At 35.7% G+C, this 27537-nt stretch overlaps 1 protein-coding gene and 1 long non-coding RNA gene across 2 annotated transcripts in view; both read left to right on the plus strand.

The window, feature by feature from the left end:
- Window positions 1-327: 327 nt before the first annotated feature.
- LOC106518089 (uncharacterized) overlaps window positions 328-27537 on the plus strand; it is a 30643-nt gene continuing 3433 nt past the window's right edge. The window contains exons 1-15 of the mRNA XM_014009190.1: window positions 328-351; window positions 3658-3789; window positions 3888-4232; window positions 4322-4648; window positions 5563-5682; window positions 5784-5848; window positions 6011-6152; window positions 12967-13314; window positions 17582-17698; window positions 17788-18114; window positions 18207-18563; window positions 26002-26229; window positions 26309-26434; window positions 26707-26747; window positions 26859-26966. Of these exons, the coding sequence (XP_013864644.1) occupies window positions 3750-3789; window positions 3888-4232; window positions 4322-4648; window positions 5563-5682; window positions 5784-5848; window positions 6011-6152; window positions 12967-13314; window positions 17582-17698; window positions 17788-18114; window positions 18207-18563; window positions 26002-26229; window positions 26309-26434; window positions 26707-26747; window positions 26859-26966 (2691 nt within the window). The 5' untranslated portion in view covers window positions 328-351; window positions 3658-3749. The remainder of the gene's footprint in view (window positions 352-3657; window positions 3790-3887; window positions 4233-4321; window positions 4649-5562; window positions 5683-5783; window positions 5849-6010; window positions 6153-12966; window positions 13315-17581; window positions 17699-17787; window positions 18115-18206; window positions 18564-26001; window positions 26230-26308; window positions 26435-26706; window positions 26748-26858; window positions 26967-27537) is intronic.
- On the plus strand, window positions 18711-19141 carry LOC106518169 (uncharacterized). Its single transcript, XR_001310283.1, has 3 exons — window positions 18711-18787; window positions 18904-18941; window positions 19047-19141. It is a non-coding gene; the product is annotated as an uncharacterized LOC106518169 (long non-coding RNA).

Below are 27537 nucleotides of genomic sequence, written 5' to 3' on the forward strand. Positions count from 1 at the left end.
AAATGCATATTTAAGATGTTTAATGTGAAAAAAAAACTTGTTTCCTGAAGAAAAGAAAAATGTAATTCTAAAAATGCAAATACAAAATTCAGTAATTTAATACTTGATTTCATGGTTAAAATTGTGAAGGACATGTTGTCTAAGGTTAAAAATGGAATTAAGATAAATTATTAACTTTGAGCCAAATGTTTAAAATGTATATTAAAAAGTTTTGTATGTGTTTTGTAGGTTTTTCACCTATTCATTGATTCACACTCACTGGTGAAAATAAAGGTTTGAGTGAAATCCTGAAGTCTACAAGTCCTCCTTTTCAAGTGTGGGAAGCCATGAAATTAAAGGACACTTGACAATGTGGGAACACACCGGTTTATTTCTCTTTAARTAATTCGTAGGTCGTGGCTTAACAAACAACAAAAACATTTTTCTGAAAATGGTCAGAACTGAACCCAAAATAAGCAAAATAGCAACCAGAATCAAAAGAAAAACTTCAAATGAAATCGTTCATTTTCTGTTAGGGGTGGTGACAGTTTGACCCCCTGATGATATCATCGCATGCATACTTGTTCAATGAAATGTCATTGAAATTGAAGAGCTAATCAATACAAATCTGTTGATACCTCGTTTATAAAATTAGGTTAGTTTATAGCAAAGTTATTGCCATTTAAGTTTTCTGTGCCCCTAACTTTGATGGTCACAATGAAAAGGGGGCGTGGTTAAAAAAAGGGGTCCCTGGGGGGCATTTCGAGCCAACGTTTTTTCTGTTAGCCTTAATTTTCTGAAAGACAGATGGTGCATAAAACAGCTGTTAATCAGGATCTTCATCATTCTAAGTTTTCTGTGAGAGGGACAAAAAAAAGACAAGTGTTCTAAATACTGATGTGTACGGATAATATTTATGAAGCTCTTTTTTACTTTGCATATCTGTATTTAATTGCCAATATTTCTAGATGATTAATTTTCACTTTGTCACTGAAGAGGAATTTAATTTTATTTTTTGTAAAAAAAAAAAAAAAAGAACTGGCAATTTATATTGATCTTTCATTTAAATAGAAATGGAGTAAAACTACGAAACCCACATGGTGACATTGGATAGAAAAGTATACATGGTCACAAGATAAAAATGTGTGGCCATGAAGATAAACTCGTGGCCACAAGATAATTTTGAGCTGTCATGTGTAACCYGGGGTAAAAACTGCCCTTAGTCCCGCCTTTGCTGCTCCATTGGTTAGAGTGACAGTCAGTCACACAGTGCATTCAGCCAATTAACGCACCTGAGGTGGTTATTTGGGCCTGCTCCAGCTTTCCCAGTCAGGTGTGAGGGGGAGAGCTGGAGACAAAGGAGCTACAGGTTGGTGCTTCCAAACAATCAGTTCATCTCTTTGTTTGTTCTGCAGTTTTTCAAACTTACAATATAAAAATCATGTAGATCTGAACATCCAGTGAGCTTGGAGCCGTGAAGCTGTCATGCACTGAACTATAAATGGAATTGGTGAGGAGTGAAGACGTTGTTTGTTTTGTTTAGCATCTTGGTGGTGGTAGCCAATGCTAATTGTTGATCAATTGTCATATGATTTAATTTCTTAAATTCAACATGATAATGAGATCAATGTTTTATTTTGTCTGAAAGATTAGATTTAGGATATAATTGCATTTATTTCTGTATGTAATTGAAAAAGTCTAACTAGCAGGCTGGTAATTTACTGGTCCTGTTTATTTTAATACAGGCCAGGTGACCCTTTTTAGGGTTAAAGGACGGCGAGCTTCTGAGAACTGGCTGGGGCCAGGAGAACCTGAGATTTCTTCCATACTGGTCTGGTAGGAGGCTGTTGGTCTGTATCATTTCCCCCTCCATCTTACCATTCAGACACACAATCCACTATTCATCTCTTCATCTGAAACGACTTGCGCTTGGACATTGTCATCTCAAATATCTGGACAATTCAACTATGGACTTTTTGAATGTGTGTCGGTCAGACACTGTACTGACCAGTGGGGAAATTTAAGACGGTTGTGCACAAATGTATAGAAGATCTACTGCAGTACTGAGTATATTTTGTATTTATTATTTTGGGTTCTATGTATGTTTGTCTTGTGGTGTTCACTTTAATTTTCTCTTTAAAATACATGGTATTGAAAAAAGTTCTTTTGTATTGTTTTTATTGATTACTAACAGCTCCAGTAGACGAATTTAGTCTTCTGATTTATTCCACCTAGTCCTTCCGTACATTAAATAGTGCYACACATGTCTCTGTGATAGATACATTTGTGAGTCAGATGAATATGCTGTTTTTGTGTTAACTATTCAAAGGTACCACACACTTATTATTTTTTGGATTTTTCTACTTTGAGTCCTTCTGTAGCAAAAACACAGGGTGAGAGAGGAGCCTGCTTTGAGTGTCAGGCTTAAAACATAAAGCTTTTTGGACAAAGACAACTCCAGTGGTCACATGTGTCTTATAGCTTCAACACATTGTGCTAAGAATTACTTCATGCTTAGCTGCAAGTGACTAAAGTATATCATTCAGTCCTATTTTCAAATGAAATAAAGTTAATTAAAACTTGTTCATGTTAACAGTCTATGCAATAWTTATCTCAAGGCCACGCATTAACTAACTTATGACCACAATTTTTTTTTCTGCATGTGTTTTCGTCCATTGTCACTGGGTGGGCTCTGTATAAAACATTCAATGCAGTGAATAAGTTTGATAGGCACTGCTTATAAGATATAATTTGATTAATTGGGGTTTGAATGACTTCAGTGGAAAGTATGAGTTGTGGAATGTAATGTGTTATGAAATATATAGCACAAACCTAAAAGCTGTGATTTATCTCACGATCTGGTGTGGTCAGGTTGCAGCAACTTACTTGACAATCTGTTCATCATTCTGGTGACCTCTTTTTTTGCTCCAGATTTTTCAGATAAAGCTCAAGAACTTGCAGCTTTTGTAGAAAAATCTGGGGTTYAATGCATGCTTACAATATTGATACAGTTTATAAAATATGTTTGTAATTATAATAGACATTTGAGTAGATGTTTTTTTTTTAGATCACGTGAAAATGGTGTATGGTAAATTTGATTTTTTTTCTTTTTTTGTGTTGATAAAAAAAAATTAGATGTGCTGCTTACCTGTGACGATCTGGTAGAGTTTCCTGCTTTTCTCACTAAAATTAAATTAAGTGAATTTGTAAAACAACATAAAACTGGACCYAAATGAACTTTTTTTACAATGATTATTAGTTTTTAGCGCTCCCATAACTACAGTGACTCTTTTAATGAATCTGCTGTAGCATTGAAGGTTTATGTTGTAATGGTAATTTATGTTGTTGCAGTAATTTATGTTGTAATAGTAATTAACAGGATCATCTCAAGCTAAAAAAATCAAAACAGGAAAGTACAGGTTTTGTAAAAAAATTTCCCTGCAGAGATAAAGTTTTAAAATATCAAAGTGAGAGACTGACATTGATTGTTTCTTTAAGTATAAGTTTTTGTCTTTGTTTAACAAATCTACCATTTGCCTTTAAAAGTCAAACATTCTTCTTTTAGTTAACATATGTGTTAAAATGGGCTCTGTAGTTATATAAAAATGTTTTTTTAATGCAACGTAAATGGGTCATTTGCTGCACAGAATTGTAGAATGTGCATCTTTTATGTTCCAGCCAATCACCTTGGTTTCCGCTTTGTATTTTTTCATTACCTGACTTTCCCTTCTGAGTGGGAGGACATCAGTCGTGTGAAGGAAGCAGCAGTGATGGGAGGACTGGCTGTTTTCGTTCTTCTGAGTTCTTTCTGTGAGTTCACTTCTTGTAAGAAAAAAATGGTTACTATAAAAGTCTGTTCTTTTTAAAAGAATCTGTTGTCACGTCATTGTTCTTTTGCTTTCTTTCAGCTGTGATTCAAACCCTTGAGCTTCTTGAGCAGATTCATTTGACTGAAGTTGAACTTGGTAGCAAYGTGACTCTGACATGTGAAGTCTACGGCCATGAAAAGGGGTTGTTTTACTGGTTCAAACTGAACTATGGATATATGGTCCAAACAGTTGCCAAAGGAAGTTTTAACCATGTAAATCTTGAAAAACAGTTTGAAAACTCAAGATTCAGTGTCGTAAATATGGCTGATGTGCATTCTCTCACCATAAAAAATGTCAGCAAAGAGGATGAAGCAACTTACTTCTGCCAGACAGGAACAGCGTACACGATGGCCTTTGTTAATGGTACCCATCTGGCTGTGAGAGGTAAAAAAAAAAATTGAATTTTGTTTTGTTTGTTTCTGTGATCACCTAAACAAAACTTAATATATATATATTCTCTTTGAAACCTTTAGGTCCTCAAAATAATCTTGAGTACGTGAACCAAAGTTCAGATACCAAATCGGTCTCCCTCGGCACTGCAGTGACTCTGAACTGTTCACTTTTCCCGGTGAAGAAAGAAAACTCCCATCAGTGTGAGCACAGAGCATTCTGGTTCAGAGCTGGATCTAATCCRGGATTAATTTACACGGATAAAACCAAGTGTGATCCGCAAACAAGAAGAAGCTGCATCTATCAGCTGTCCAAAATGATTCAGAAGTCCTCGGACGCTGGGACCTACTACTGTGCTGTCGTCACGTGTGGTCAGATCCTGTTTGGAGAGGGAACTAAAGTGGAGATAAGTATGTTTTTATGAAAGATATAAACAATGATTTTTTTTTGTTTTCAGGCATCTGAAGTTTTCTTACGTAAAATCTACTTGAAATGCTCGCAAATAGAAACTCCGTACAGATCATAARTAACAGAAAATTGATGGATTTTTAATAAAAAGTATCACAAACTTTGAAACAATGTAGGTTTAGGCTACAGTAAATATGTCTTCAGTTGGGTTTTGCTGACTTTGCTATCTTTATTATTTTCTGTGAGCTATTTTTCTGGCTTAGCTTTTGACCAACCTTTGCTGTTTGGTGTTGTTTACAAAAAATATGCACAATGAATATGATGCTGTCTAAAACAATTAGAACAAAAAATAACTTTATTACTATGCTTTGGTGTAAAATAATAATCTACAGAAAAAAACTAATATTTGATTTATTATAATTTCTCAAATAACACAAACATGTTACATTTTATATGTTTTGGTCCCATTTAAAGAAAAAAWGTGTTTAAATTCTGCAGAATAAACTGTGGTGCTGAGTCCTAAGTTTATAAGGTGTTCACATAGTTCAGCAAGTTTAYTTAATTCAGTAACAATGCGCTTATTTTTAGGTACTAAACCCACACTGAGGCTGAGAAGAAATAACCTCCATGGTTTGCCCATAAACCACAGTTGGCAACCAACAGCAGCTTCTGATTTAGTCCATAAATGTTTTTTGTTTTTAACATTTTTCTGTGATATATGCGATATCTTTGGTGTGGATTAAAATTGTCAAATAGAGTTCCTCGTTTTCATTGAGTTTTTCAGTTTTAATGTAAAAGAGATAATAATCAGTTTAACACTGAAGCCTGTGTTCATATTCATTTAGATCTATGAAGTTGCAACAATTGAAAATGTAACAGTTATGTTACATTWACTGTATAATTTGTCAAATTCCAGGACAAGAAGTGTCGCTCCTGGTCATCATTCTCGGAGTCCTGCTGGGCTGCTCTGTTCTTATAAATTTAACTTTGATTCTTACCAGAAGGAAGCAAAAAGGAGCTTCTGACTATAGCAAAGGTATGTTTATTGTGTTAATATGCAGAATRATAATAATAAAAAATCATTCCTGCACTCTTTTGATGTAAAATGTTGAACGAGTTTTGTATTTCTTCGAACAGGAGATGGAACAGCTTTCACTTGTATTAAATTAGATGAATTCACAGTGGATCAGCCTGGCAACATGGTAAAAAAAAAACGTGACAGATGAATATTTAAACATAAGTTATGTGTATTTGCAGCACATTTATACAGAAAATATTATATTTTCACTCAGTTGAAATAATTAAACACAGTTTAAATTCACTGTCTGATTTATTTTCTGTTGACATAAAACTCTATTCATTAGCAGGATGGTGAAGAGGATGGAATGAACTATGTAGCGCTGAACTTCTCACAGAAATCTACAAGATGGAAGAACAGGAGAGAAACACCTGGAGAATGCACATATTCCACCATTAAACAATCTGTGAAAAAACACACAGCGACCAGCTAAGATGAGCTCATTCAAAAGTTTAAATTCTGCAGGTGACGTATAATAAAATACTGATTTTGTGTGAAGTTCAGGTTTTTGCTATATTAGTTATTTGTATTTTTAGGCATTTTTCTGTCTGTTAAACAATACCTATTCAAAAACTGAACATTATTTGTACTGTTAAAACAATTTTTTACTGTCATAAAGGTTGTTTTTTTGCAGTAAAGTGTCTGTAATGTTATGGAACAARTCTTTCTTTTGTATTAGATGGTTCAGTTTTTGCTTTTCTAACACAGAAAACAATAAGCTCCATTACCTTTAAAATTTTAGAGATGTCAACCAACTCCTATGGTTGCCACTAACAATTTCCCTACAGATTGTCTCTTTGCCAAGATGTTAATCCAGCCCTGTTACTGAGTTAAGCCTTTCCATTTAGTCTTTTATTGGCCTGAATTAGAAGTCACAAAGGATTTCAATAAAACACTGTWTGACAGTGGTGGATCTAGAACATTTTCCATGGGGGGGATAAGGTGGGGGAAATGCTCAGGGTGGCAATGCAGGATCACTTCACTGAAGTACTGTAATGAGACAACCATTCAAGAAATCCATACTCCATTTATGGTTGCCAGATATTTGAAGAAAAACAGACACAAACAGGGTTTACTGGAGTTCCAATGTGCCATGTCCCCAGAGAGATATAGCTGTTTTTGCTTTTTTCCCCCGCTTTTTGAGGATGATTGCCAATGATATGTGTAATAAAATACTAAAAAAAACATACAGTTGTGAGTTTATTTGTTTTTTGTAAGCTCAGCTTTAAACCCTTTATTTGAAGCATGACTTGATGGGCATTAGCATCTTTCTCTCCGTCTATATTACACCTAAGAAAAACTGGGACCTCTTTTACTTTTAAGGCCTCTACATACTGCCTGTACATACTCCATCCAAACTGCTGGAATCTTTTCACCTGTGTGTTTGTTTATGCTGAAGGTGCTTCGACGCTACATTTTGCTTCCAAAATCTAGACTGATTTATCCAGAAGCAGACATTTATAAAAAAAACTCATGAAGACAGAAAAGACTTTGCTTACGGAGGAATCTGTCTGCCAAAATGTGCAAAGTTGTGCATGAAAACAATCCTCGAAAAACCAAGTGATCGTATGTCAGAATAAAGCGGGTAAAATAAGTATTGAACACGTCACCATTTTTCTCAGTAAATATATTACTAGAGGTGCTAATGACATGAAATTTTCACCAGATTTTGGTAACAACCCAAGTGATCCATACATACAAAGAAATCAAACCATAAATGTCCAGAAATGAAGTTATGTGTAATAATGTGGAATGACACAGGGAAAAAGTATTGAACACACTTACTGAAATTTATCTAAAACTTTGTACAAAAGCCTTTGTTGTCAATGACAGCTTCAAGACGCCTCCTGTATGGAGAAACTAGTGGCATGCATTGCTCAGGTGTGATTTTGGCCCATTCTTCCACAAACAGTCTTCAAATCTTGAAGGTTTCGTGGACCTCTTCTATGAACTCTGATCTTTAGTTCTTTCCATAGATTTTCTGTTGGATTCAGGTCAGGTGATTGGCTGGGCCATTCCAGCAGCTTTAGTTTCTTTCTCTGAAACCAACTGAGAGTTTCCTTGGCTTTGTGTTTGGGCTCATTGTCTTGCTGAAATGTCCAGCCACGTTTCATCTTCATCATCCTGGTAGAAGGAAGCAGATTTTTATCAAGAATGTCTCTGTACATTTTTCCACTCATCCTTCCTTCAATTATTTGAAGTTTGCCAGTACCATATGCTGAAAAASAGCCCCACACCATGATGTTCCCACCTCCAAACTTCACTGTTGGTATGATGTTTTTGGGCTGATGTGCAGTGCCATTTGACCTCCAAACATGATGTGTATTCTGGCATCCAAACAGTTCAATGTTGGTCTCATCTGACCAGACTATATTCTCCCAGTATTACACAGGCTTGTTTAAATGTTGTGCAGCAAACTTTAAAGGAGCTTCAACATGCTGTTTCTTCAGCAGTGGAGTCTTGCGTGGTGAGCRTGCATACAGGCCATGGTGGTTCAGTGCATTACTTATTGTTTTCTTTGAAACAAACGTACCTGCTAATTCCAGGTCTTCCTGAAGCTCTCCACAAGTGGTCCTTGGACAACTCTTCTGATAAATCTTTTCACTCCTCTGTCAGAAATCTTGCAAGGAGCACCTGGTCGTGCTATTAAGATCCTCTGCACTTGAAAGACCATTTTAAACATATATTTCATTTGTTTTAGTATGTGACAGACATTTCCTCCTGTGTCTATTCTTAAATATTAATTGTATTTTAAAAGAACAGAAGCCTTTGCTAATATAAAAGCTTGAAAATATTTAGTTAAAAAGAAAAGTTAACAAAGATTAAAATGTTTTAGTAGCAAGTTTTATATGAAAATTTTGAAGTTTCATTCATTCTAAAAATATATTTTCATTATAGAGCTGTTTTCTGAAAGTTTATGTGACATTAAACTGATGTAATTACCGGTAATCTAATTTGTGAGGTACTAGTTAATTGAAGATTTGCTGGATGCATTTTATTTTGAGCAGTAAAGCTTTAAAGTTAGCAAAAATATGTGCAAATCCAGCGAGTTATATGAGCTTAGAGAAATAATTGTACACTCAGTAAAGATGCTTTAAACCTTTTAAATTATACTTTCTAATATTTTAATATACTTGTTTAAAAGCCTTTTATGTAAACAATAAAGAAAAAACACAACACCTTTAATGTTTAATTTACATTTAAATTATTATTATTATTATTATTATTATTATTATTGTTACAGGAGAGACTGAGAGGACATTAAATTACACTGTAGTTCAGAGGCCAACAAATCCAGGCCATCCAGCAGACTCTCATGGACTCTGCAGTGTTCAGTTCTCTGACTCTGAGGACCAGACGTGTTCAGAAGATCTCAGTGTGTTCTGGCTCAGGGCCATGTCAGAAAACTCTTATCCAGATATCATGTACACTGATGAGAACAGACAGGAAATTTGTGACGAGACATCTGACCCTCAGAGGAGATGCAGAAATAAGTTCACCAAGAAGATCGGCCCCTCTGATTCTGGAACTTATTACTGTGCCGTGGCCACATGTGGACAGGTCTTACTTGAAAAGCAAATACAACTGCAAATAAGTGTTTTTATTTTTATGTTTTTTCATCATTAAATCATCTTTTTTCCCCCAGAAGCAAAAACATTTATCTTTTGTTTTTCGTTTCTAATTTCTAGTTGACACACAAGATTCTCAAGAAACTGATCTGGTGGTCATCATCTGCTTGGTCCTTTCCATGGTTGTGAATATTATTTTCCTTTGTTACCAAATTCAAAGATTAACATGTAAACAACTGAAAGGTAAGTGTTGCTGACCGAATTAAAAAAGGAGACCAATATGCTTTTATTTTAAACTTATCAGCAACACATTGAAGAACCATGTGTCTTTTTAATCCTTTAGAAACCCACTCTTCCCATGAAAGACAAAACAATTTGAGCCAACTAGAAGATTATGTAAGTAATAACACCAAATCACACAAATGTTTCTTTTTTAAATCATCAACAATACAACTGAAAACATGTTTAAAAAAAAAAACAACTTACATTTTTCTGCACAGATAGAAAATAGACAGGATTTGAACAATGCGGCGTTACATTTCTCTCACGGAACAACACGGAAAGGAAAAGAGCAAACTGAGTTGAAGACAGAAGAAAGTGTTTTCACAAGTTAACAGATCAGCTTGAATGTGTTACTGCAGAGCTCCTACAGTGGGGATTATTTCTTAATAATGAACTTATGGGTTTTGTTTTAAGCTTCAACAATAGTTGTAAAAATAAAAAGAAAGCATGCCCAACTCAATATGTTTCATATAGAATTGAATTATATACAATATAAAGTTGATTATACACATATAATTAGTGTTATGGAGTTACTGACTCATTTTTATCTGGAATCACATCGAGTTTACATATATCTTCCTGTGCTAAAGTCTTACCATAATGAACCTAAACTTAATTTACAAATTAATGCACAAGTGCAGATATATTTTAAACTCAATGGGGAGGAGCAGCAGCTCTACTCTGTCTTTCCTCGATAACTAAACTTCTGCCGAGCTGCCTTCAGGAGAAATCTCCTCTCAGCTGCCTGTGTCTGTGATCTTGTTCTGTTGGAAAATACGAGCTTTGCATTGCAGCTCAGCTCCTCCTCACAGTACATCAGTAAAACAGAACGTGATATTGCATGTTTGTTGATCTCATGCTCCATTCTCTCTCTCGTGAACAAAACCTTCAGATACTTCAACTCCTCCACTTGAGGCAGAAACCTCATTCCCAACCTGGAGAGGGCAGTCCATCCTTTTCTGACTGAGGACTGTGGCCTCAGATTTGGAGATCTTCATCTCAGCTGCACTAAAATGACTTAATAAAACTAACTGTTCGGTCCTAAAGATTGTACTTGGGGGTATAATACATCCTACAACTAACCTAATAGCTCATCATGTTGCTCTGGGAAAAGGTCAGTCAATGTTTAACATGGACTTGCTCTCATAATTGCTAGAGGTCAATATTTATCAATACATTTAATAGAGTAAAATTTTCTAACAAATTACTATTTAACCATTTTTTAATTAGTGCTACAAGAATTTTTAACAAAACTGTGTTGCTGTATACTCTGAACTACAAAAATAATGACTAGCCTGGTAAACTTCCAATAGGTGTGTTTCTTTGAATGGTTTACCTAACCTCCCTGTAAAAAAAACTAAATCAGGGTCATTTGTATCATGGATGAAGTTATTTACCAAGAAAAATCTTGCGCTGGTAATCTGAATTTTGCAACATGTAGCCAAAATGGTATTTGAAAAGCGACAAAAAAAAAAAAAAAATCAGGAGAAACTGTCTGAAGAATTCAGTGACTTTAATATTTTGAACTCCATCTATTCTGAATAATTCAAGTTTTAACCTTTTTGAAATCTGATTAAGTTCCAATCAGTCCAGTGCCCGTTCACAAAATAAGCAAGAACTCTGATGTGCTGGTGAAGCTTGGGGTAAAATCATGTTAATCTGCACTCCACACTTTTGTGCTACATCTAAGACACTGCTTTAACAAAATAATTTTCATCAGTTAAAAAAAGACTAATTCCAGCCTCGCCATGTTTCAAAAACGCAAAAATAAAATAAAATTAAGCAATACAGTCACAGATTTCATGAAGATCAGAGGTTTACTGTGGCAGGAAGTAGGTTCTGAGGTAACCAATCAGATGCGAATGATGTCTGGATCCTCACACTTCCCCTGTTCTTAAGAATCTGGTGTGTCAATGAGGACAGTGTGAAGATGACTCTGTTATGGGCGACACTGTTTCTTTTTCATTCAGGATGTAAGTACCATTGACTGAAATGTGACCTTTTAACAGCTGACTGAAAGATTTCTGATTGTTCGTTTTGATCTGATGTGATTTCATTGTGTTTTTTATTCAACTTTTTTGAGGTTTCACTTGTGTTTGTCATTGTTTAATGCAGATGCTTTGGTTCCAGTGATCACAGTTCCTCTTGGTGAACCCGTGACTCTGACCTGTGCTGCTTCAGAGACGTTTCAGAGCATCACATGGCTTCACTGGTACAAGCAGAGCGCAGGAGAAACTCTGAAATTAGTTTTTATGCATCAAAAAAGCATAACCCCAAACTTTGAACCAGAGTTTCCTGCTTCAAGATTTAGTGCAAAAAGTGATGATAAAAGAAGTGAACTTACCATTCTGAAGACAGTTCAACAGGATGAAGGAATGTATCACTGTGCTCACATAGACTGGACTAAATCTACATGGAGTGCGATGTATTTGTCAATAAAAGGTAATTATGAGGTCTAATTATCTAATGTAGGAAAAAAGGCAGATTTGGTTGTTGCTAACTAGAGAAACATTCATTGAATATTTTTTCCATGATTTCTCTTCTCTCAGAAATGTACAATGTTCACATTTCAAGTGCTACTACACTTTATCTTATGCAAATCACTTGATATTTTAAAAATAAAATCACATTTACAGAATAAAGAATGACATTTTAAAGCAATGACATGACACAATGACAGCTGAAAACTTTCATCCTCTTCAACTTTAACGTCTCAGTTTATTACAGTATCAGTTCTTTCATATCAAGTCCAAACAATAATTTTTTTTTAAATGATCACAATACAATTTCACGGCAAAAAGAAACAAGAATGAATTTATTTGCCAAGTCTTTGACTTCTAAACCAAAAGATGAAAGGCACTTTTTTACAGACCAATTTTGCCCAATTTATCTGTTTCTTTCTCAAACTACAGCAACATAAACAATAATCTTTATAAAGTAGTTAGATCATTACAGTGTATTTTTAACTTACCTAAACAGTGCTCCTTCAAAGTGCACTTTGACCCTAAACAACAAACAGCAGGTATAGATGTTGAGTGAGTGAACTCTAAACTTTGAAAAAAAAAATACATATATAAATAAATAAATCTAACAACTTTACACAAAAATTGCATGACTGATCTTTAAAACATGTTGGTCACACACTAAGTAGTTTTCACCAGGAGTTCTTACATTGGGGTCCACGAGTTGTAGCTTGGGGGTTCAAAACACAACGATAAATTGTTCATTTGTTATATCATTATAAAAACTGCATAAAATGGGAAACAATGCACCACTAAAGCAAACATACATATCACCGGTGGTTTGCACAACTTTTCAGAATGTGAATTAGATCAATCTTTTATTATTATTGCTGTTTTTATTGATGCTCTTGTTGATTTCATTGTTTTAGGAGATGCTGAGAGGACACTAAACTACAGTGTTGTTCAGCGTTTGACAGAATCAGATCCAGCAGACCCAGGGACTCTGCAGTGCTCAGTTCTCTCTGATTCTGAGAACCAGACGTGTTCAGAAGATCCCAGTGTGTTCTGGTTCAAAGCCAGTTCACAAAACTCTCATCCAGATATCATGTACACTGATGGGATCAGACCTGAGGAATGTGACAAGACTTTTGACCCTCAGAGGAGATGCAGATTTAAGTTTTCAAAGAAGATCCACTCCTCTGATTCTGGGACTTATTACTGTGCCGTGGCCACATGTGGGCAGATATTTATAGGAAGTGGAACCAACCTTAAAGGAGGTATACTTTAATAAATTTAATTGGAATCACCAAGCCTGCCAATGTGGCTTTTTCAGCAGCAATAACATTGATTCTCTTTCTTTTCTAGATAAAACATCACAACACAAACATTGGCAAAAGATCGTCATAATTATCTGCTTGGTCATTTCTGTGATTATAAATATTGTTTTCCTCTGTCACCATAAAAAATCATGTAAACAATTACAAGGTAAGCATTGTTCCAATTTTTTATTTTTTCAGAAAGACCTTCTGTACACAATACTACGTAAACCTTATGTCACAGAACAAAATAAAAGAACAAATAGATTTTATCTCATGAGAATGAGTCAGAATAATTTGAATATCCAGATGACTGTTTTCTGTGTACAGAAAGCTCCAGTCCACAACAGAGACAGAACAACTTAAGCCAACCAGAAGAAATTGTAAGTAAGGCTACTAAATCACCTAATTTGTTTTTGTTTGTTTTGTTTTAGATATTTAACAGTACAGCTGGATGTAACTATTTCACACTGAAATAAAAATGTTATTTTCTGCAGACTGAAAATGCACCAGATCTCAGTTACGCTGCTTTGCATTTCTCCGACGGAAAATCACAAAAAGGAAAAAAGAAGAAAGAACTGACGGGAGAATGTGTGTATTCACGAGTTAAAAGACCGATGTGAATGTGTGTCACTGTGAGCTGGTACGATGGAAGAATAATTTTTAAAAAGAGAAAATTGTAAAATAAAATAAATAAAAAATAAAAAATACTATTTAAAAATCCATAATTTGTCTTTAAAAACTGTATTTAACCAAAACATTTAGGTTGTGTGTACCTTTTTTTTATTTTTGACTTGGAAAAACAATAATAATTAAAAAATTAGTACAATAAAATGTTTTTTATTGTCTTTATTTTTGTGTGGCTCTCCTGGATATGTTATCTCCATTAAACAAATTCATTTTTTCAGTTACTGAGAAAAAATAATTTTACAGAAAACAAAAAAATGACAACAATGAAACTGATCTAATTCACTGCAATCACTGAATATAATTTGTGGTCTGACACATTTTAAGAACAGCTTAAACTTAGAGTTGTTGCAACTGTAAAAAATAACCATTAGAAGCAGGATGTATTACTGCCCAATGCTGCATAGTGAAAAGTGAACAAAATGTTTATTAGATCTGCCTCTATGACTAATTGTATCTGGAGTCTATCCAATTCAAGATGAGCATCGCAGCTAACTGACTTTAGCCAACACAGAAGTAGTGAACTGTCTGAAACCAGTTTTACAGATATGGAGCTAAAATTTGATGTGGAAGCAGCTGAGCATCATTAACAACACACACACAGTGGGAAGTTTCACAATGCTACAAGAAATTAAGCATAACATTATTTTCAAGTTTTCAAAATGTCAGATGTATGATGTTTTATTTCATTCATTAACATACAGGGGTTAGACAATGAAACTGATACACATGGTTTTAGACAATAACATCTCTTTCAGACAGCTTCCTCTTGCACCCACAGTTAATCCTCTTGGATGTAGTTCGTCCTTCTTGGTGGAATGCTGACATTAATCTGGATACCTTGGCTCTTGATACATCACAAAGACTTGCTGTCTTGATCACAGATGCAACAGCAAGACGTACACCAATAATTTGTCCTCTTTTGAACTCTGGTATGTCACCCATAACGTTGTATGCATTGCAATATTTTGAGCAAAACTGTGCTCTTGCCCTGCTAATTGAAACTTCACACTCTGCTCTTACTGGTGCAATGTGCAAATAATGAAGATTGGCCACCAGGCTGGTCCAATTTAGCCATAAAACCTCCCACACTAAAATGACAGGTGTTTCAGTTTCATTGTCTAACCCCTGTATATGTTTAAGATACCCTAAAAAATCACAAAAACTTTTATAGGTCTGATGAAGGAACACAAAAAAGAGTTTCAAGATTACAAGACTAATTTAATCAGAAATTAAAGAAATGTAACCTTTATTACTTGCATGCAAATAAAAACATGCTTATAATTCTGCCTCTCAAATGATGAAAGAGTTGGTTTAAGGTGGCTTTGGACCAGAAAAAATCTACTCTTACTGGGGTAGAGTATCAAGAAACTCACTCTAATTCCAAGAGACAGACAGAAGGCCCTCCAGAGATGTGAAACAAACCGAGGGACTCTGGTCTGACACTAAATCCATTGGGATGCTTTGTGGACTGAAGACATTACAAACCACGAGGTCTGCAGTTTCTGTGGTAAAGGAAGTTTAACCAAAAAAGGAACAGCCTTAGAAAAATGATGAACAATGATTAAAGAAGTGGTTTGATTTGGAGCTGTCACGCATTTCGAAACAATGTGAGACTTTAGATGCCATGAAACAGGAAGTAGAGATGATTGAAGTGGAGCAGTATAGGGCCTAACAGTGGATACACACAGAAAATGTTTTTCTCATCAATCAATGAAGGAATAGCTTATTGTTTTCTGTGGTACCCTCACATAAACGTAATATATCCAACCACCACTTGATTTCAATTCATTCATTTGATGTGTTCAACAGTGTAAAAAAGGGTAATTGAGCTTTTTAAAAAACTAAGCAACCTTGTGCATTAAGAATTTTGAGTTTTCTCAATGGTTTGCCATTGTACAATTTAATCATTGAACCAATTATATTTACGTTGTTTGTTCAACTCTTAAATCCGAATCTTGCCTATTTGAATTTGATTACTGACTGAATGGAGCCATTACAGAAAGCTAGAATAGCAAGGGACGTGGGAAATATTAAAATATGAAAAGCTAACATATGTATTCTCCTCCATTTACTCTGACTGTGTTTGAGTACTGAACAGAGTCGATATATTTATTCATAAGAGTCCCATGTTTCAGTGCATCATATTCTACACTGACTGAAGTGGTGCAGAAACATGTTTCTTTGCAGACATGAACACATAATTTCTAAGTTCAAGCTGTTCTCGTCCATCCATCCATCCATTTTCTTTACCCACTTCTCCTTTCTGGGTTGCAGGGAGCTGGTGCCCAGCAGTCAGATGTCACAAGGCTACCCAGGGTCAAACAAGACAAACAACCATTCATACCTAGTGACAATTTAGAATTACCAATAAACCTAACGTATGTTTTTGGTTTGTGGAGAGTACCAGTAGGAAACCCATGTGTACACCGGGTGAACACTGATACTTCACACAGCAAGGCCGAGAGGAGAACCGGCAACTTTTCTGCTGTGAGGTGACAGCTCTAAAAACTGCAACACTTAGTTTAAATCAGTTCAATTGGTGAATTTAGATTAATCTCCACTTATAAGCATTCCACTTTCATTCCATTTCAGCACATTGTACTTTCATTCAGTTACAGCCCAACTTAGTTCAGTCAACTTCAGTCAATTTTTATTTATGAAAAGCAATTGGTTTAACAGTTTTACAGCTGAAGACGTTAGAGATTTTATCATACCTTTACTGAGGGGAATAAAAACCTACCACAATATTGGCAGGCAGTTTCTCATCCAAGTCTTAATAAGGACCGATCCTGCTAAGCTTCCTAGATCAAAGGAGATCTGGTATGTTCGGAGTGGTATAGCTGCTATACATACTCCTAGACATTATACATACTCCTCATGTTACAACTCTGTGGCGCAAAAGTTGACAGGGTTCTGGGGACGATATTGGCCAAGGTAGACATACATAAATAGGCTTGGACCCCGATCATAACTGCTTTTCAGTTCTAGTTCAACATGTTTGACTGCATAACATTTTTGTACGTTTCAGTTTGCAAGCTACATTGTCAATTGTTTTATATAATTCTCCTTTTGCAATGATAATATTTTTCAGAGATCTCCGCAAGTCTCATTAGTTTCAGTATTGTTACCTTTCTACAGCTGTAATGTGAGTCTCAGACACTGATCTAAGTTCTTTTCAAAAAACAAAAATCTAAATTATTTTTAATTACTGTGGCCGATTTTCAGGTGGTGATGAAGTGATCAAAAGCTGCAGATGCAAGTTGGAGATTCTTTATTCATATTTTATTCCATTTGTTTTAGTTCGTACACATCTTCTAATATGTTTCTTGTAAAAAATATTGTTGCCAGAATTTTCTTTTAAACTTTTTAAAAAGAAATTGAAAAAAACAAAGCCTGAAATTATACTTGATTTGTATATTCTCCTTATCAAAACTTAATTTTATTTGCTGTAGAAGGAATGAAAACTTTCCAGTTAAGATTATTTAAAATTTGCTGTAAAGGAAGTGCACTTTGTATATACTGAGGTAACCAATCAAAGCATTTGATGGTCTGGATCACCACACCTCCCTCTGGTATTTAAGCATCAAACGTCTCGATGAGGCCAGTGTGAAGATGACTCTGGTATGGGTTACACTGTTTCTTCTTCATCAAGGACGTAAGTACTGTTTACACGGGCTAAAATATGTTCCCAGATAAGTAACTTAAGGAAAAAGTTGAGTTTATTGTTTTTCTTATTTTATGCAGATTCTTTAGTTCCAGTCGTGACGGTTCAACCTGGTCAAACTGTGACTTTTACGTGTACTTTCACTGAGACGTATCAGGCCGTCACATGGCTTCACTGGTACAAGCAGAGTGGAGGAGAGAATCTGAAATTGATTACGATGCTACGTAAAAATACAAACCCCAGCTATGGACCTGAAATTATAGCTTCAAGGTATGAAACAACTTACGAATCAACCATTTGCAAACTGACAATTCTGAAGACAATTAAAGAAGATGAAGGGATGTATCACTGTGCTCATATGGACTGGATAGATGCTACTTGGACAGGAACTTATTTGTCAGTACAAGGTAACACTAAACTGTTATTATTCTTTTCATTCTAGTGTTTCACCCTACTGACATAATAATCATAGTGCTTGACTTTTTTATTTTTATTATAGGAAACTCTGAGAGGACATCTTGGTACAACGTAGTTCAGCAGACACCAGGTTCAGGTCCAGCTCATCCAGCATATTCGGGGGAACTTCAGTGTTCAGTTCTCTCTGACTCCAATAATGAGATGTGTTCAGGAGATCATGGTGTGTTCTGGTTCAGAGCCCGGTCCAATACGTCTTATCCAGACATGATCCACACTGATGGGAACAGAGCTGCTCACTGTGATAAGAAACGTGACACTGAAAGGAGATGCAGGTATCAGTTCTCCAAGACCATCAGCTCCTCTGATGCTGGGACTTACCTCTGTGCCGTGGCCACATGTGGACAGATCTTATTTGGAAGCGGAACAAACCTGGAGATGGGTAGGATTTTGCAAAAATATAGGTATCGAAGAAATGTTTTTCATGAGTGCACCATAAATTAACGTTTCTAGAAGCAACTATTTGTTGTTGTTTTCCAGATGAAACTYCAAATTTTGAATTTATTTTGCTGATGGTATCAATAATCTGCCTGGCCATTTCTGTGACTGTAAATATCGCTTTCATCTGGTATCGAATAAGAAAATCATCAAGTAAGCAGCTTAGAGGTAAGTGCTGTTTACTGTATTACACGTTGTAAAACTTAATAAGGTAAAGATGAGTTGTTTTAGCTAAATGCAAATTATTAATGAGCAAAGTTTGAGTGTCTGTTTAATGTGTGCAGAAACAAACAATGAAATGAACCAACTGGACCATAATAATGTAAGTAATAATACAACATGATTAGTTATTTAACTGAAATGATTGAGAATATAGAGCTGAGTGTAACAATGTAACTTTGAGGTAAAAATCTAATTTTCTACACAGAGTGGAGTCGGACTGGATCTGAATTATGCTGCATTACGTTTCTCTGGAGGGGAAGCACCAAGAGGCAAGACGAAGAGAGATTTGAGGACTGAATGTGTTTATTCACAAGTTAACGGATCAAAGTGAATGTGAACAGAACTGCTTTTTTTGCTCTTGCAAATATTTTAGATTTGCTGATTAATTTTATGCACATTTGTACTTTTGGGAAATAACACATGGAAAGACTATTTTACAAAATAAAACAAACATCCAAACTTTAGCTGAAAAGTCTTTTTTTACTGCAAAAATTAAACCTTTTTTATCTTGTTATATATGGACAGCTTTTATGAGTGCTGTAATTATATTATCGGAAAAAACATGTCTGATATGAATAAAAAACAGTAGTTGGTACTAAAACAGTTTAATAATATTATTTCTTTTGGTTTATTGTATTCTAACTTGTCATTCTTTTTTATTGTTGACATGTCAAATGTACAAACGATTACGTGTGAACGATAAACAATAAATGAATGGTGTTGAGTTTGGTGGAACATATCAGGCTTAGCCTGAAGTGAAGGACCCTTGTGAAAATTTCCACACAGATCCCACAATACTTTGGTTTGACGCTGGCTTTCATGATAATGAACATCGGGTAAAACAGCTCTGAAGTGTCCCTGGTCAAAATAACTAGATGTAACAGAATATATTTCTGTTATTGTCATGTAACAGCTAAGGATAACATATTCAATTATGCATTTCATGAACCAAAAAAAAAAAAAAACCCAAAATAAACATAACCTTTTGCAGAATTGTTGCATGAAAATGGTGAATGTAATTTGTGTTGAAAAAAAAAAAGACCAGAATAAGAAAAATGAAGTAGGTCAATAGATCAAATGTGAGAAACACCAAAACAGTTCCAAGGTGAACAATCATAGTATGCATCTTCTCTGACAGTGTTCGGGACAAAACTCCAACTCCATCTTCTCTTATCTCTATCTAGCTGCACTAGTCCAGTCATCTGAAAGCTGTTACTATCACCCAAAGACTTTAACACCTCCATTCTGAACTATTTACCACATTCTTCCTTCCTCAGCTTCCACCATTTGGTCATCTTCTCTGATTTTACTCCATTCCTCTTCTCCACCACAACAGTCATTCTACACACAACCATCCAATGCTGTCTGACTCTCTCGCAAAGTCCCCAATCTCCCTCAGGTTTTCTCTTTTACACAGTATGTACCTTACCTGTGTACTGCTACCTCCACTCTTACAGGTCACACTATGTTGCTCCCTCTTTTGGAAAGAGGTATTGACTGCAATTATTTCTGTCCTTATGACAAAACCCACTACCATCTTGTCATTCCTGGTTCCTTTCCTTGACACCAAATCTACCCATCACTTCCACATCTCCGATTCCTTCACCAAAAATATCCATTCAGATCTGCTCCGACCACCACTCTCTTCTCCCTGGTAATACTCTCCACAACTTTATCTAGATCCTTCCAGAATTCCTCTTTCTCTACCACCTGATATCCAACCTGCAGTATTGCCACTAGCATCATCAAGCACCAGACCATCTATTTCTGCTTTCACATTCATTACCTTATCTGATTATTTTCCCCTGTACTATATTTTTTGCTAACTCCTCCCTCATGACTACCCCTACTCTATTTTTCTTTCTGTCCACACCATGATAAAACAGTTTAAACCCTGCTCCAATGCTGAGAGCTTTGCCTTGGTCTCTTGGACTCATAAAACATCTACCTTCCTTCTTCGCATCATGTCAACCAGCTTCTATACTTTTGCCTGTCACTGTTCCTATGTTTAGAGTTGTCACCCTCAGTCTTAAACTCTTGACTTCCCTTCTTGTGGTTTCAACTAAATTTAGCACAATTTCCGTCACCAGTGCTGTTTGTCAACAGCACCATTGGCGGTTGTCATTAACACCAGTGGCGGCTGGTCAATAGAGGGCGCACGTTCACCGCCCCGCCCCCTCTATTTTTGGTACACAAATATGAAAAAAAAAAAAAAAATAAAAAAATAAAATGTTTTAAATGGTCCGACAAAATATTGTATATATGTTTTCTAATAAGCAAAATAAATAAATAAATTATATATAAATAATAAGCAAAATAAATAATTTATAGTTATTGATGTGTGAACTTCCAATTTACTCATGAGCATTTTCGTGCGAGTCACTTCCGGGTCATTCAGTGTTCGCCGCCCCAGATTCCCATACATAACTCGTGAAGATTTTGGTTGTGCGCAGTAAGTCCTCAACGCAAAAGAATAAAAAGCCTGTGTTCGCAGCTGACCAGCGAACACACACCGGTAGTGGGTGGGTCCACCTGTGTCGACGACTCGACGTCATAAGGCGACAGCCAACAGGGCATTACGAGGTGGATTTTGGAGAACATCAAATGAGAAATGATGGAGAAAACACCGTAAGTCTCTTATATCTAAACCTTTTCAAAGCAGAACAAATGGGGAGAAACTTAAAGTGAAGTAGCTTGGACTGAATAAGCCAGAAACAATAAAAACTGAGCAAGAACGTGGTGTAGTTAGATTGTGTTGGTGTTCCCTTTATATTTGAGCAGCATATAATATAATGGTGAACACTACTTAATATAATATAGATATTTTTTATGTTTCTGTTTAGTTTTTTTTTGTAAATTACTATTGTTTGAATTTATTCTTAAAGTGGCAGATATAAGAAGATATTTTTCGTCTTTCTGCTGCCTTTCATTTTATTTATATTTTTTCTTATGTTGTGCATAGTTTATTTTGTTTTGTTAGTAAAATGAATACATTTTTAAAATAAAAATTTAATAGTTTACCTTAGAAGTGCAACAATTTGTTATTAAAATAACATTAATTGTTCTCTATATATTAAATATATATTAGAAAGCTCACTTGTAGCCATCTTCATATTGAATTAAATTTGTGCATTTATTGTTTTAGGTTTGTGACATCATCTTGAGACATTCACAAAGCATCTGGGGTCGGACTTATAAAACTGGCATACGCACAATATGAGCCCAGAAACGTGCGTAGGCCACTTTTTACACCAAGGTTGTGATTTATAAAATCCAAACTTGACATGAAAATGTGCGGTGCCTCACTCCAGCTCTGACCCATGCGTACGCTCATTTTGGAGACGTGAAACTGCGACACAGATGGTGAAGTGAAGAATTTAGAGCCACACTGTGTAATGGTCACTGTCAGATATTTAATTTACCTTCAGAATCAGACTTACATTTTTTTCCAACTTTATCATCAGCTTTCTTAACAGTAATATTTATGCTTCTGCTGCTGAGCCATGAGGACCTTTGAAATAAAAAAAACTTAAATCTTAAATAAAAGTTCCCGTGTGCAACTCTCTTCATCTCCTTCCTCCTCAGACGACCCTGACCCACAGACCCCTCCCTGACCCACAGACCCCTCGCCGTCAAGAACAGCAGGACAGCAAAAGTCACGCTTTGGATACACGCGCTGGGCGCATCCACCTCGCCAGTGTGAATGTTATAAAACTTCATGTTTAAAGTCTGTGTTTGTCACGCGTGTGTGGGGGGATGCGTGCGTGCATGCGTGTGTGTGTGTGTGTGTGTGTGTGTGTGTGGTGTCTGCTGCAGATAACAGAGCAGGCAGGAGGGGGAGAGGACGAGGAGAAGAGCGATGGACTTATTTCTAATTTTATCTGACATTTAATTTAATTTAATTTTCATTGTTTTTATCATCCTGCAGGCTCTGGGAGAAAATTTATTTGAAGCTGAGATTTGTTTTTTTTTTATAAAAATCATTAGATTACTCTAAAGCAAAATGAGGGAAAATCTGTGTCAATTACAGACATTCTGTTCACGTGAGCAGCTGTCAGTCAGCACCTGTCATCCTCCAGACGCACGGAGGAGCATGTCTGAACCAATCACTTTTGTAGGTATTGATCATCTGACTGATTTAAATACAACTTAACATTCATGAGGTACTTTGCATTGACTGTTTATGGTTGAGTGTGGGTGTGTAGAGGGTAGAACCTGAGGCGGGACCTCGTGCACAAACTCTGACGTGCGGCTGTGATTTATAAATGAAAGGTGCGCAGAAACGTGTACGCACGGTTTTATAAATCTTAATTTTTTTTATGGCGTACGCCATTTCCGCCTTTTGGCCGTACGTTCACTTTTAGTATGGTTTCCACACAATTCCTTTATAAATGAGAGCCCTGATCAGTGCTACACTGCTGCAGACAGACAGATTCCTGCAGGACAGTTCTCTGAAGCAGCACTGAAGACCATGGAGGCTCATCCAGTGCTGAACAGGACCAAGAAGTCTGATCTAGTTCAGGAGCTGCAGTGGTGCTGAGGCTCTGTACCAGCTCTTTGTGGAGAACAATCTGCAGGACACCTTCAGAGACTGTGACTCTGCTGAAGACTCTCATCACGTCTCCTCTGACCATCCAGACTTTCCTCAGGTACACATCACACCTCATTGCACTGGCCATGCTCAATAGAGAAGAATCTTGTTAAAACATTCCTGACTTTAACTAGAGTCATGAAGAAATTCGCTTCTCAGTAACAGAAGGGTAAAATTTATGATGATGAAAGCCTTTATTTTCATCGTTTGCACAATGAAATTACATTTAAGAACACCCATTCAAGAACCCATTATGCACAAAAAATGAAACACAACATGACATTGTAAGAATGTTTTATTATATTCATTTGTTTAGTAAATATGCTGTCGTGAAACAACTCAGTACATATTTGATTGCTTTTGGAGATGTGCCTATTTTGGAGTTGTAGCCCCCCTTGGAGAAAAGTCCACCAGCCGCCACTGGTTAACACAAACCTCGACCGATCCACTTAGGTGTTTTTTTGATTAACTTACATGTTAGTTTTGGCAAGTGTTTTACGTCAGATGTCCTTCCTGACAAAACCCTCACTATTTACTCTGACTTGGGACTGCCATAAGAGATGCACTGACTTGTTTCTTCCCAGTGGTTAGTTTAAAATGCATCTGTATAATTATCATTATTTATTGTAACAATTCTCATAAGTCATACCTGGAATTAGAACAGTTTGTTTTGATGTCATTTTTTAGTAAAATGAAATTTTAAAAAGTATTTTATTAAATAAACCAATCATTTAATTATAAAAATAAACTTCAGACAGAGCAGACAAAGGTGACAGAAAATGTACAATGAAAGAATGACGCGGAAACCAATCAGATGCTTTTGACACTCTTCATTACCACGCCTCCTTTAGTCTTTCAAGACATAGAGTCTTGAGAAAAGCATTTGGTCTGTCAAGATGCTTCTGTTGTGGGTCACACTGCTTCTCCTCTATCAAGGCTGTAAGTGTTATTTATAGATCTTGTACAATAATTGATCATTTTGGTACCCACAAATTGTGATACTTGTTTGTTTTATTTCTCCTTACTACTTAACTTCAAGGATATTTTGTTCATTTGTATTTTCCCAGATGCTTTGGTCCCAGTGATCACAGTTTCTCTTGGTGAACCCGTGAATCTGACCTGTGCTGTTTCAAATAAATCTCAGAGCAGCACATTGATTCACTGGTACAAGCAGAGCGCAGGAGATAATCTGAAATTAATTGTGATGCATCAAAAAAACATAAAACCCACCTTTGGATCAGAGTTTCCTGCTTCAAGATTTAGTGCAAAAAATTATGAAAAAACAAGCAAACTAACAATTCTGAGGACAGTTCAACAGGATGAAGGCATGTACCACTGTGCTCATTTGGACTGGACTACAGCTACATGGAGTGGGATTTATTTGTCAGTAAAAGGTAATTACTAGGTCTAATTATCTAACGTAGGAGGAAACACACGCACAGTGGCATCTACACAATGAATTTTTTAAATCAACCCCTTCAAAAAATAAAATAAAAATACTACTACTAAAATAATAATAAAAAACTAAACAAAATTAAAATCTTTGCAATTTGTTCTTAGGTCTTTAACAGCTGCTGTATCTAATGATAGACTTTTTTTTACAGACCATATTTGTCTAATTATTGTTTTTTTTCTTGAAGTACACTACTGACAAATGACCATTTTTGAAAACCAGTTAAACATATTGAATGTGTGTTTAAAACTCTTTTAAACTGTGGTCCTTCAAAGTGCACTGTGACCCTGAACAGGATTTAGCGAGTCCAAAATTTTTTCTAAGAGAATTGAAAGCTTTGCAAAAAACAAAGTAAATACATAAAATAATAATTTTACAAAATCCTATCTTATCCCCCAGAATTATGGACATACACTAAGTAGTTTACTTGAGTCTTCAGAATAAGTGCTTTTGATCTAACCCCTGGAAATCTGCAGTGGTGGATAGCACTAATCTAAAAATTAATTTCACTAGCCCTAAAGCACTAACTCAAACATTTAGGTCCCCTAATTCTAAAGCACTAATGTCCTGAAATTTTTTATCAAAAGCTAATTCTAATGCCCTAATAAACTGACCCATGGAACATTCTTCAACAGACAACATGTCACATGTTGCCATGTTGCTCTCTTAAGCCTTATCAACGAAATTCCACAGCCTTATTTGAGTTCTTTGTCAACATGTCACCTGGTGGATAAATGACACACACATGAACAAAATGTGTGAAATCTTTCACCCTCAATAACATTTAAAGACCTCGGTTAGTTCTTCTAAATTTAGCCTATAAATTTAGCAAGTGCTAATCCACTATTAAATTTTAAAATTAACAAAAGCCCTAAAGCACTAGTAAGGAAATTAGTTCCCCTGTTAGTGCTTCAGTGCTTTAGGGGAACTGTGCCTTTCACAGGAAATCTGTCTGTAATTTTGTAAATAACCTTGTGTTTAATAATATTCTTTTAGGAGACACTGTGAGAACATTGAACTACAATGTTGTTCATCAGTTGACTGTATCAGATCCAGCAGACTCAAAGGAAATTCAATGTTCAATTCTCTCTGACTCCAATAATGAGATGTGTTCAGGAGATCTCGGTGCCATCTGGTTCAGAGCCCGGTCTGATAAGTCTTACCCAGACATGATCTACACTGATGGGAAGAGAGCTGCTCACTGTGATAAGAAACGTGGCACTGAAAGGGGATGCAGGTATCAGTTCTCCAAGAACATCAGCTCCTCTGATGCTGGGACTTACCTCTGTGCCGTGGCCACATGTGGACAGATCTTATTTGGAAGCAGAACAAACYTGAAGATGGGTAGGATTTTGTGATACTAGAGATATTCAAGAAATGTTTTTCCAGATGGAACTGTATGATTTTTATTTATTTTTTCTAGATGAAACACCAAGTTCCGAAATTAATTTGCTGATGGTCATAATAATTTGCCTGGCCATTTCTGTGACTGTAAATATTGTTTTCATCTGTTTCCGAATGAAAAAATCAGCAAGTAAGCAGCTTAAAGGTAAGTGCTGTTTATTGTATTACAGGCTGTAAAACCTAATAAGGTAGAGATTTAGTACACAAAAACAAATAATCATACCAATTGAATGATTAAATATTTAACATTCAATGCAGCTCTAAAAATATATTTATTGTATTCACAGTTTTGTTTAGAAATGTCTTTGTACTGTAGCACTTGTTTGTCCAAGCATACCTTCTAGATGACAAAGTGTATTTTTCTGACACAAAATTTGTTTCCAGCATAAAAATTTTGTATTTGTTCAATATATGCAGAAACAAGGAACAATGACATGAACCAACTGGACCATGATAATGTAAGTAATGATTACCAAACAATATGAATAGTTGTGTAACTGAAACAATTGAGAATTTAGAGCTGGGTGTAACAATATAACTTTGTAATAAAACTACAATTTTCTACACAGAGTGGAGTCGGACAGGATCTGAATTATGCTGCGTTACATTTCTCTGGAGGTGAAGCACCAAGAGGCAAGAAGAAGAGAGAGTTGACTGAAGAAAGTGTTTATTCACAAGTTAGAGGATCAATGTGAATGTGAACAGAACTGACATTCCTTTGGTTATACAAATATTTTTGTTTTGTTGAACAATTGTGGATTCTAATCAGGTTCTTTTACAAAATAAAACAAACAAAGCTTTTACTTAGTATTAGTATTAATAATAAAAATTCTGGTTTGATTTTCTGTTTTACTTCTATCTCTTGTACGCAATAAGATGTGTGAGACAATGAATGCATGAGCATGCAAGTGTGAACAGTAAACAACACGAGTGGTGCTGAGTTTCTTGGTATATTCTGCATTAGGTTCTGCTTGAAATGGCGGCTCCATATGAATCTTTTCACACAGACCTCACCAAACTTTGGTTCAGCTCTGGCTTTCATGATAATGAACATCAGATAAGGAAGTTTTGAACTGCACCTGGTCAAAATGACATATGTAACAAAATGTATTTCTGTTATTCTGTGATGTGACAGATAATGATAAAATATGGTTGAATCATGGATTTTATGGAAACACACACACACACACACACACACACACACACACACACACACACACACACACACACACACACACACACACACAC

The sequence above is a fragment of the Austrofundulus limnaeus genome, unplaced genomic scaffold (assembly GCF_001266775.1).
Source record: "Austrofundulus limnaeus strain Quisiro unplaced genomic scaffold, Austrofundulus_limnaeus-1.0 Scaffold56, whole genome shotgun sequence".
Lineage (NCBI taxonomy): Eukaryota > Metazoa > Chordata > Actinopteri > Cyprinodontiformes > Rivulidae > Austrofundulus > Austrofundulus limnaeus.